At 47.1% G+C, this 11,906-nt stretch overlaps 1 protein-coding gene across 5 annotated transcripts in view; it reads left to right on the top strand.

Moving 5' to 3' along the window:
* The window catches only part of rps6ka1 (ribosomal protein S6 kinase a, polypeptide 1), a 74,703-nt gene that overhangs the window by 45,822 nt on the left and 16,975 nt on the right, over positions 1-11,906 (top strand). For 2 of the 5 annotated variants that reach the window (XM_035419482.1, XM_035419494.1), the window contains 4 exons: positions 1,015-1,068; positions 9,639-9,755; positions 10,300-10,381; positions 11,370-11,450. In XM_035419482.1, coding sequence (XP_035275373.1) covers positions 1,015-1,068; positions 9,639-9,755; positions 10,300-10,381; positions 11,370-11,450 — 334 coding nt within the window. Of the gene's footprint in view, positions 1-1,014; positions 1,069-3,587; positions 3,797-9,638; positions 9,756-10,299; positions 10,382-11,369; positions 11,451-11,906 lie in introns of those variants that run through there. The other 3 variants (XM_035419491.1, XM_035419496.1, XM_035419472.1) reach the window with 2 other exon arrangements.

Here is an 11,906-nt window from a genome sequence, read left to right as displayed (position 1 = left end):
CAAGTAAAAACATAGAATACAGTAAGAACATAAAAAAACATTTTTGTAAAACGTAAAGTGCATGATATTATCAAGCGTGGTTGGGTGGTCAGCTGGTATTACCTTTTCCTATTGGAGTTCAGCAGTGAAATGGCTGACAGAATGAAGGAGTGTTTGTATCTGTTGGTTTTGGCTAGTGGGTATTTGAAGCGGGAAACCCGAAGGCAAGGTCTGAAACTCTAGGTGCAGGGGGTGGGTGCCGTCAGACAGGGTGGATTCTGCTTTCTTCAACAACTGTTTGTTATACAAATCAGACGGACCTTTCTGTTGAGTACCCGTGATACTGCTACAGACCACTGATCACCTTTGTTAATGCATTTTTCTGTTTTGAATTAAGAGAAGCGTACTGACAGATAGAGAGCAGCCGTAACACCCTGTACGCATCTGAAGTTAAACAGCTGGAGCGTGGCAAGCGAGGGTTTGGTTAGTACTTGGCTGGGAGACCTCCGGGGAAGACTGTGTCGGTGGGCCAGCAGGGGGTGCTCTTCCCTCTGGATCAGATAAATAAAAAAATTGAAGAAGAAAAAGAAAACCTTACATGGTATTAAGTAGGTCGAGTATGTAAATGCTAATGCGGCGATGGGGACACTGTGCTGTAGGAGGTTGCGCACGCCCAATCAAATGAGAAGTTAAGCATGGTCCCTGAGTGACTGGTTGTTAAACATCTTGTGGTGTTTTTTTTTTTTTTTTCTTCTCTCGAAAGCATACGAGTGCCAACCCCGGTGTCCTGTTCAAATTCCCACAAAACGGACTCTCAGCATCTGGCCTCTCATTGCTCTAAATCCAGCGGGGTCGGGGAGTCAGTGGGACGATGTCGTCGTCTCTTTGGCTCTCCGGGTCGTCACTGCGGATCTGAACCGAGTTGTCGGTTGCCGGTTGTCGGTTAAATTTAAAACTCATTTAAAAAAACGTTTCCGTTGGGAACCTGCAAGCTGCATTGTGCTGAATCCTGACATCTTCCCCGCTCCTTCACAGGACAGATCTCACATTACCTGGGTAGAGAAGGATTTTGCCAAAGTAAAACCCAAGGTAAGACTTCCCCTCCTCTTGACGCCGGCTCGGGATGCTTGGCTTCAGGCCTTAAGGTCTACTTCCCGCTTCAAACCCCGCCGGGGCCCTTGCACTGAAGCTCTTTCTGCTTAAAACGTGCAGCTTCTGGTAAAGCAGCCGTGTGATTGGTCGAGCTGAACCACGTGATCGGTTGAGCTGAGTCGTGTGATTGGTCGAGCTGAACCACGCTGCTGATGTCCTTGCTGCACCTCCAGGGACCTTAAATGCCTGGATCTCTCGTTACTTGAAGGTCAGACTCTGATTCAGATCTGGGTTTTAAAATGACTTTTTTTTTTTTTTTTTTTGCATTGTGTGCGTGCGTGCGTGCGTGTGTGTGTGTGTGTGCGGGTGGGTGGGTGTGTGTGAGTAGGTATGTGTGTTTGTTGGTCTGCAGCCAATCCCCCTGTCCCTATCAGAAACCTAGTCCATCACAGTTAATGGGAACCCTTGGGCATTTGTGTAGAACCTCCCCACCTGCCCCCCCCCTCCCCCGCCTCCCTCGTCTGTGTGCGTTGCGGTGGCAGTGTGTTTGGCTCTCGAAATTTCAGAATCTGTGTACATGGCAGGCGATTAATTAAATGGCTCTTGCTGACTTGGTTCTTGCTGGCTCGGTGCTTGCTCTCTTGGCGCTTGCTGGCTTGGTTCTTGCTGGCTCGGTGCTTGCTCTCTCGGCGCTTGCTGGCTTGGTTCTTGCTGGCTCGGTGCTTGCTCTCTTGGTTCTTGCTGGCTCGGTGCTTGCTCTCTTGGCGCTTGCTGGTTTGGTTCTTGCTGGCTCGGTGCTTGCTCTCTTGGCGCTTGCTGGCTTGGTTCTTGCTGGCTCGGTGCTTGCTCTCTTGGTTCTTGCTGGCTCGGTGCTTGCTCTCTCGGTTCTTGCTGGCTCGGTGCTTGCTCTCTTGGTTCTTGCTGGCTCGGTGCTTGCTCTCTTGGCGCTTGCTGGCTTGGTTCTTGCTGGCTCGGTGCTTGCTCTCTCGGCGCTTGCTGGCTTGGCAGGCTGTCGGTCGCGCGGCTAGGCTTTTGGTTCATCGTGCCCGGTGACTCATCGCTAATCTCACAGGTGTCGGCGGCGAGCTCTGCGGCGCTGAAGCCTCTCCGCGGGGCTCTCTCACCTCTGGCGTGTGTCGAGAGGCTTCGGCGCGATTCTGCGTGGTGTCTGCAGTGGAGGCGTGTGTGTGTGTGTGTGTGTCTGTGTGTGTGTGTGTGTGTGTGTTTGAGGTTGCTAGTTTTTCCACGCTCCCTTTCTCGGGCTGGGCCGAAGGGGTGGAGCTAAGGAGGAGCCTCTGGGTGACGACTGCCTGACAAGGACTCGCTTCACAGGATCTGATTGGATCGACAACATTCAGTCAACAACCCATCCTGCTTTAGGACAGGAGCATCCGGTTCCTCTTTAGGACAGGAAGCGTCCCGCTCCACTTTAGGACAGGAATGTCCCGCTCCACTTTAGGACATGAGCGTCCCGTCCCGCTTCCTGATGTCTGTCCGGACATTCCGCTCAGACCAGTCAAGCTGCCTGCCTGCCTGGCAGCAAACTTTTTGCAAGTCTTTTCTTTTTAAAAAAAAAAAATGTATCTGCGTATCGCTTTATTACCATTTTGGCAGCAGGGGGCGCTCCGTGCTCTCTCTCTCTCTCACGAAGGGCGGGAGGCCAGCAGCGACCGAAGAGGCTCTGCAGTGGCAGTTCACGAGCGGGTTGTGCTTTAGTTTTTTTTTTTTTTTTACCGTAATGGTATCGATCGCCGATGGGCCCCCTCTGGGTGGCGGTGCCGAGCGCCGGTGTGGGTGGGGGGGGGGGTGTTTGGGGGGGGGGGGCGTGCAGGGCGTTGCGCCAGCGGTAAAAAGTGCTCCGTTATTTTTAGCCCTGTTGACAATGAGGGAGTCGCCATCCCCGGTGTGGGCCGCAGTGAGAAAGAGAGACAGAGAGAGAGGGGAAGTGGGCAGACGAGGCGCAGGATGGCATGAGTTTGTCTTCTTTGTTCTTTTTCGACGCGGAAAGAGGAGCTTGGTGCAGGCTGCCTGTCACGCTCAATCTCTTCTCTCTCTCTCTCGATCTTCTGTCTTCTCTCCCTTGCTTTCTCTCCCTTTGTTTTTTCTCTGTCTCCCTCTTTATCTCTTTCTCCCTCTCTGTTCCTCCCTCCCTCTCTCTCGCTCTCTCTCTCTCTCTCTCTCTCTCTCTCCCCCTCCCCCTCCCCCTCCGTGTGCGCGCACAGGTTGTGTGTTGGTGTGTCGGTATTTAGGTTGCAGATAGAGGACTCTTCCTTCCTGTCTGTCTAACTCTGCTGGGGGGACTGCAGCTGAAGAAGCTCGGGCTGGAAGACAGCAGCTGCAGTGTCTGTTCATCCGTCTGTCCGTCCGTCCGTCCGTCTCCACCACCGCGAAGGTCCTGGTTGCCCGGCCAGGAGGTGGGGGGGGGGCGGGGGCTGGGAGGCTGGCTGTCCTGGGATGATAGTGGAGCATCGGGGGGTAGGGGGGGTTCGAGGTGACGGTGGTCCTGGGGATGGGGAGGGTAAGGGGGGGGGTCAGCAGCGTCGCCATGGAGAAAGAGAAGAGGAAGTTCAAAGTGAGCCAACTGCTCACGCTCTACTTCTTCAGGAAGCATCAGACCAAAGCCCTGACCCAAACCGGGGACTCTGAGGTCAGCGACGCCAGGACGACGACCGACGCCACGGCAACAACAATCAGCAACCACACTGCAGATTCGAGCTCGGGGACGGTCAGTTAGGATCATTTTTTTCTGCCCCCTTCCCACCCCCCCGCATACAGGAAGTTAACAGCGAATGACAACAGCTGACCCTCTTTACTGTTCTACAAAATGCTTGGTAAACATTTTGCATTGAGTGTTTTTGTCGTATTTTCTAACGGGCGAGAATCGCAGAAGCAGGAAGTGGCTTGCGCTCGTCGCGCTCGGCGAACCAGGGAAGGAGTGCTCCAGTGTCGTTTAAAATCCTTTTCGAGATGCGAGTTTGTTGGAAGATGTTGCTTTTCAGTTCTTGAATTTGACATCCAGGAACATGCTTTTCTTCCCCGTTTTCTTTCCCCCTGAATAACCAGGAAATGCCGTTTTCATGTCTGAAGTGTCTCTCGGGCTTAGTCGTGTTTGGCTTAGTGCCTGAGCATACGAGGAAGTCGCACGATTGTTTAATGAATCGCTTTGTCGGAGCGACATGCTCGTTGTTGTTGTTGTTTGTTGTTTTGGGCTCTTCTTAAAGAAGAGAGTGTACTGGAGGGCCGGTGTGTGTATGCGTGCGTTTTTGTTTCCACCAGTTACCCTGGCTAAATTAGCTCATTGGCTGTATACACTAACACTCCAGGGGGGATGGGGGGGGGGGGCACACACTCAGTGCATTACAGTACATTACTCCACATTGCCACCACTTAGCAGGCGATGCCATCCAGAGCGAGTTTTAGCAACTTTTGCCCCTCTGCCAATACAGACTGGAGACTTGCCACTCCAGACGGACCGTGAACGCCCTCTTTAGAAATCCTTTCTCTTCTCTCTCTTGTTTTTCTTGGATTTCCTTCTGGTTGCTTTTATAGGTGTACCTGTGTAAAGATGAGTTACTCGTCTAGTGATACTTTTATTTAGTTGCAATCTGAAATTGCGGTATGTTAGGTTAGGTTGGCATTACACTTTTGTTGATTATAAATGGGCCTCTGTGCCTTGTTGGTGTTGCTGCATTTTTGTATTCACTGATGAGTAATAGGGCTGGGCAATATATCGATATTATATCGATATCGTGATATGAGACTACATATCGCCTGGGATTTTGTATATCGTAATATCGTGATATGGAATAAGTCTTTTCCTGGTTTTAAAGACAGCATTAAAGTAAAGTGGTGTAATTTTCTGAACTTCCCTGACTGTTCCAGCTGTTCTATTATTTGCCTTTACCCACTTAGTTATAACATAGGCATTACTGATGATTATTTATCAAAAATATCATTGTGTAATTTTGTGAAAGTACCAATAGTCATCCCCACAATATCATCACAATATCAGTATTGAGGTATTTGGTCAAAAATATCGTGATGTTTGATTTTGTCCATATCGCCCAGCCCTGATGAGTAACACTGATGTTCTGCACTGCTGCTCGTCGATCTGGATAAGAGCATCTGCCGTGTGACTGTGATGTAATGAAATGTTACAGAAGTGGAAAACATTTAATAGTACAGCGCTGTAGTCTGAGTCAGCCTGGGTCTAATGACAAAGCAGGTTTGGTTGTACCCCCAAATAGGCCAGCGAGCCAATCAGAATGGCTCCAGCCACGTCAGAAGTTCCTGTGAATTTAGCAAACTGTTTGTGGCCGCTGTGGGGGAGTTGAACCAGGGTGATCGGCTGACGATGTCACTGATGATGCCATAGGGTCAATGTCTGGGTGGGGTGAATCGGTGCGCCGCAGGGCGGAGTCACTTATTGCAGGTGGTGGCCGTGTTGACCTGCCACAACCCCACCACCCCTAACCCCCCCCCCCCCCCCAGGGATCGGACACCTACACTACACAGTGTATGGGTGGGGATGTGGGGGGGGGGGTGTGGGTGCTTGTGGTTTAGTGGTGGTTTCCTGCTCTTTGACCGCCCCTCTGTTTCCCTTGAAGTTCTACCTTTTTTTTTTTTGTTTTTTTTTTGCGGTTTGTCCACTGAAATGACTAGGCTGTCATCGCGCTTCTGTAGCCGGCCCTGTTGAAGGCAAGCAGGCTAAAAACGTGGCCCTGGTCTTTGCGCTTGTGGTGTGCGTGACAGGGACCTGTCAATGGGACCGTATTGGGCTGAATTTAGCTTAAGGGCGTGTTCTGTAATTAAAAGTCTGGTGTGGAGACTGTCGGTTCGGCATTTTGCTTGTTAGCGCTGGTTAGCTGTGATGTGCTGAAGTTTTGGTTTAAAGGTACGTTGTATAATAGAAATCCAGTGTGGGAACTGTTGGTTAAACCTCTTTTACTCTTTAGCGCTGGTTAGCTGCGCTGCGACTACAGTGTGGCTGTGGTTTCACACGTCTCTGTTTTTACACATCGGTGCCAGTAACCTGGACTGCACTGCGGCCTGGGGGGGAAGTTCGGATGACGTCCGTCCACGGTTTTTCCCCTTCGCTCGTTTCTCGGGACTGAAAGCCAAATCCCCGCCCCCCACCCCCCCCCCCCCCCTCGTCTTCTTATCTGGCTTTGTGTGGACGGGTGGTGTGTCTGTAGGTGGAGGGTCAGTCCGTGTCTGTAGGTGGAGGTCAGGCATTAACAGGGCATTGCTGTGAAAGGCCACGTGTGCTCTGTCAACCTACCCTGTGTAAATAAAAGGTTAAATTTTTTAAAAATGTGCCTTGGAGTTTTTTGGTTTTTTTTTGGCGTGTTTGCATTTCAGTCACAGCGCTGTTATCGTAGCTGCAGGCGCTGTGCGGTGATTTTAAAGCGAGAGAGAGGAAAGTGACATTTCTCTGGTGCTCACCTGGTGAAGACCCCCTGCTGGGATGAAAGCCTTTGGAGTGCGTCAGAGGAGCCGATGGACGTGCGTGAGATTGGCGATAGACGCGCGCTCGCGAGATTGGCGATAGACGCGCGCTCGCGAGATTGCGGAATGCTCGCGGAGTGCTGACCCCGCTACTTGGCGTCGTTCGGACGTTAAATCCCAGAGAGTTGGCGGTGTTTCTCTGTGACCTCCTTTTGACATTGGCCGATCTGATTGGTTCCCGGCCCCGAGGTGTGAGGGAAGCTGCCAGTTTGAATCACCGTTTGGGGCACTGCTGCGCCTGCTGCTCACTGGAGATAGGCACTCTCTGTGTCCTCTCTCTCTCTCTCTTTCTCTCAGTTTCTCACTCCTCTCTCTTATGTGGCCTTCTCTCTTTCTGACTTTCGCTCAAATTCAAATTCATAATACTTTATTGGCATGAAATACATTTGTAAATATTGTCAGATCGCGCACACAGAGGTACATTGAGGTACAGAGGATTGATATGGGTACGAAAGCCTGCGCCCACACTGGCCCTTTCTGGATAGGACTGAAGACCCCTGCTTTAGTCCCCGGAGAAACGCTGTTACGATGTGGCCAATGACGAGACTGCCGTGACGGTTGCCATGGGCACCATCAGGGCTGGGTCCTGGGGTACAACGCCGCCCTTGGAATGGAAATGTAACCCCGAATCCTTCGCTATGAGCAATCTAGCAACGCAGAGATGTCCGTTTTATTTCTTCCCTCAGTCTTACCAGTCGCCGTGTTCAATGATCGTCTCCGCATTCACATTTAAATTCTTTCCATCAACGATCGATTTAAATTAATTGCAGCTTCGCTTTGACGTTGCTGCACGTCGTCGTTTTAGTTTGCTGATTCACCCCTGCTCTTAGCCCACTCAGTCCCTGCCCCTCATCTCTTCAGACTGTATCTGGACAAACTATCACCACCCTGCAGGGCACTCCCAATCTAGGATCGCTCTTATCACTTGTATCCTCCTATCTTGTTCCTCTCAAATGTAATTTAGTGTAATGTAGTGTAATGTAATGTAGTGTAAGGTAATGTAATTTAGTGTAATGTAGTGTAAGGTAATGTAATTTAGCTTAATGTAGTGTCAGATAATGTAGTGTAAGTTAGTGTAATGTAGTGTAATGTAATGTAATTTAGTGTAATGTAGTGTAATGTAGTCTAATGTAATGTAATGTAGTGTAAGGTAATGTAATGTAATTTAGCGTAATGTAGTGTAAGGTAATGTAATGTAATTTAGCGTAATGTAGTATAAGGTAATGTAATGTAATTTAGCGTAATGTAGTGTAAGGTTATGTAATGTAATTTATTGTAATGTAGTGTAATGTAGTCTAATGTAATGTAATGTAGTGTAAGGTAATGTAATTTAGTGTAATGTAGTGTAAGGTAATGTAGTGTTAGTTAGTGCAATGTGATGTAAAGTAATGTAATGTAATTTAGTGTAATGTAGTGTAAAGTAATGTAATGTAATTTAGCTTAATGTAGTGTCAGGTAATGTAGTGTAAGTTAGTGTAATGTAGTGTAAGGTAATGTAATGTAATTTAGTGTAATGTAGTGTAAGGTAATGTAATGTAATTTATTGTAATGTAGTGTAAGTTAGTGTAATGTAGTCTAATGTAATGTAATTTATTGTAATGCAGTGTAAGGTAATGTAGTGTAATTTAGTGTAATGTAGTGTAAGGTAATGTAGTGTAAGTTAGTGTAATGTTGTGTAATGTAATGTAATTTAGTGTAATGTAGTGTACGGTAATGTAATGTAGTGTAAGTTAGTGTAATGTAGTGTAAGGTAATGTAATGTAATTTAGTGTAATGTAGTGTATGGTAATGTAATTCAGTGTAATGTAGTGTAAGTTAGTGTAATGTAGTGTAAGGTAATGTAATTTAGTGTAATGTAGTGTACGGTAATGTAATTTAGTGTAATGTAGTGTAATGTAATGTAATTTAGTGTAATGTAGTGTACGGTAATGTAATTTAGTGTAATGTAGTGTAAGGTAATGTAATGTAATTTAGTGTAATGTAGTGTATGGTAGTGTAATTTAGTGTAATGTAGTGTAAGGTAGTGTAATTTAGTGTAATGTAGTCTAATGTAATGTAATGTAATTTAGCTTAATGTAGTGTAAGGTAATGTAGTGTAAGTTAGTGTAAGATAATGTAATGTAATTTAGTGTAATGTAGTGTAATGTAGTCTAATGTAGTGTAAGGTAGTGTAATTTAGTGTAATGTAGTCTAATGTAATGTAATTTAGCTTTATGTAGTGTAAGGTAATGTAGTGTAAGTTAGTGTAATGTAGTGTAAGGTAATGTAATGTAATTTAGCGTAATGTAGTGTAATGTAGTCTAATGTAATGTAGTGTAAGGTAAGTTAGTGTAATGTAGTGTAAGGTAATGTAATGTAATTTAGTGTAATGTAGTGTAAGGTAATGTCATTTATTGTAATGTAGTGTAAGTTAGTGTAATGTAATGTAGTGTATGTTAGTGTAATGTAGTGTAAGGTAATGTAATGTAATGTATGTTAGTGTAATGCAGTCTTCATCCTCAGGTCTGTCTCGTCGCTCAGCTTCGATCGCTTGCCAGTTTTCCCGCTGCCGCGGCGTGACTGTCGTATGTCCCGTTTCGAATTCGCTGCTTTCGGGTTGGCTCTCATTAATAGCCCTCCTGGACGGAGAGAGAGAGAGAAAGAGACTCTTATTGGCACTTCCTGACTAATTAGTGTGTGTGTGTGTGTGTGGGGGGGGAGGCATTAGCGTTGGGCGTGTTAGACTGCCAACCGCGCGGAATAACATCTCACTGACGGAGGCGATAAGCTGCCGGAACTTCGGAATCTTTTGGCTTCATCTAAATAAATAAAAAATAAAAGAAATAAAAAGCTGGATATCGATACACCTCATAATACTCACTCCCTCTCTCTCTCTTTCTCTCTCTCTCTCTTGCCTGTGTGCACACCGATTTTCTCTGTCAGCAGTGAGGAAAGGGATTGGTTAATAAGTAGGGTCAGAGGTCATTTTCTGGCCATGTCCTATATTGGTGTGAACTCGATGCTATCCGTAGGCTGTGCTTCTAGCATGATGGATTTGTTTTCTCTCTCTCTTGTCGCAGGACGATGATGTCATCAAGGAGATCAACATCACGCATGTGGTCAAGGAGGGTGCGGAAAAAGCCGACGCCTCTCAGTTTGAGCTCCTCAAAGTGCTGGGACAGGGCTCCTTTGGGAAGGTAACGCACACACGCACACACACACACGCACTCACACACACGCACACACACACACACATGCATTCACACACACGCACACACACCACACACACACACATGCATTCACATGTACACGCACACACACCACACACATACATTCACACACACACATGAACACACGCATACACACACACGCACAAAGAGTACTGCAACCCTTATGCAGATCACTTGATATGGATGTAAATATCCTCAAATTAAAGCTGACAGTCTACACTTCAACCTCATATTCATTGTTTAATGTCGCATCTAATGTCCTGGATTGTGTGTGTGTGTGTGTACGTGTTTGTGTGTGCATGCGTGTGTGCGTGTGTGTGCGTGTGTGCGTGTGTGCGTGTGCGCGTGTGCGTGCATGCGTGCGTGTGTGTGTGTGTATGTGTGCGCGTGTGTGTGTGTGTGTGTGTATGTGTGTGTATGTGTGTGTGTGTGTGCTTGTGCGTGTCTGTGCGTGTGCGCGTGTGTGTGTGTGTGTGTGTGTGCCTGCTCTCCTCCTCCTCTGATGGCGCAGGTGTTTCTGGTGCGTAAAATCACCCCTCCCGACAGCAGCCAGCTGTACGCCATGAAGGTGCTGAGGAAGGCCACGCTGAAAGGTACTCTGGGAAGGCCCTGGCGCCACCTGGCCGCCCGGCACTCCCCGCCTTCCTCTCTCACTCTTCCTCAAAACGCACATTTCTGCACCTCCTTCCCCCCCTCCCCCTTCCCCCCTCCCCCTCCCCCTCCCCCTCCCCCGCACCTCCCTCCGCAGTGATGTGTGTGTTTGTTGCTACTTTCTCACACCCATGAGAAAAGAGGAAGTGGCCATTTTGGTTTCTGGGTGTGATGCCTCTCCGGCACTGTTTACCACTGGGGAGCAGGGCTGTGCGGTTCTCTTTCTGATCTTCTTCTACTTTTGTAGTTTTGTTTTCTTCCTCTGCAGTTTTGGGTGAGGGTACCATGTTTTGCTCTCCCCCCCCCCCACCTTCTGTGGTTTCTGTTTTTGGCTTCGCCTGCTCGTTCGCCTCGATCTCGTGTAAACACGCCCGCAACCGTTAAAGTTTGTCGTGAGAAAAAACAACAAAAAAAACAAAAACAAGTCACAAAATCACTCACTATGTTTTTGTTTTTTTAAATTAGTTTTTTAAGGCCCTTCTGAAAATGTGTCCTTACATGAACCCGGTATAGGCGTGTTTGTGTCTCTAATCAACCGCCGTTGTTTCAACGCTGCTGTTATTTAGCGATAATAAAATGAAAATGTTCTCTGTTAAACCTGCAGTGCCACTGCTCCCCCTTTACTCACTTTAATTTAGAAGCCTTTTTTTTGCATCCTGCAATTCAAATAATGGCGATTTTTGATAATAGTTTGAAATAATGGTTAATATTATAATAGTCTAGTAATAATATTCAAGTGTTGTGATTGTTTTAGCTAAGTGTTATTTCGTAATTGCTTTTAATTGATTTGTGGTGTAATTGTGAGTGTAATAATTGCATGTTTGTGGGTTTTAGGTCTGTGTTTATTTTTCAGTAAGTTTTGAAACTTGGCAGTTTCCATAGAGGCGGTCGGGTGTTGATAATAACAAACTTTTAAATCCTGCCCCACAGTGAGAGACCGTGTCAGAACTAAGATGGAGAGGGATATCCTGGCCGATGTCAATCACCCGTTTGTCGTCAAGCTCCACTATGGTGAGCGCGAATTTCAGGGGTCGAAGGTCAAGAGTCGAGGAAGTGAAATTTCTCCAAACGGAAGCAGCTGATATTCCTTCCGCTGCCCGTCAGTGTTGTGTGTCTGTTTTCTTATCCAATACAGTAAAAATAGTCACTCCCAGCCACCAAAGGGAAAGCGCGAAAGCGGTTGGTTGTTACAAATGGCCGTTTCCCAGTTCTCAACCATAATGGAACGCAATCGATAACATCCTATAGGCTGAAGTGTCCCTCAGAGTTTGCGCATTTTATTGATCTCCTTAAAACACTCACTTTGTATTGTGTGTGTGTGTGTGTGTGTGTGTGATGCTACATAAAAATATATGGAATTGGTTCTTCTCGATGCGTTTAAAATGCTCGGCGTTAGCGTTTGTGCGTGGCGTGATGTCACAGATGAGACATTTGCTGATGTAGTCCTGTGTGTTTGGTTTGTGCAGT

This window comes from Anguilla anguilla, chromosome 1, assembly GCF_013347855.1.
Source record: "Anguilla anguilla isolate fAngAng1 chromosome 1, fAngAng1.pri, whole genome shotgun sequence".
In the NCBI taxonomy this organism is placed as follows: Eukaryota; Metazoa; Chordata; class Actinopteri; order Anguilliformes; family Anguillidae; genus Anguilla; species Anguilla anguilla.
Note: the sequence above shows the minus strand (reverse complement) of the source record. Positions and strands in the feature narration are given on the sequence as shown.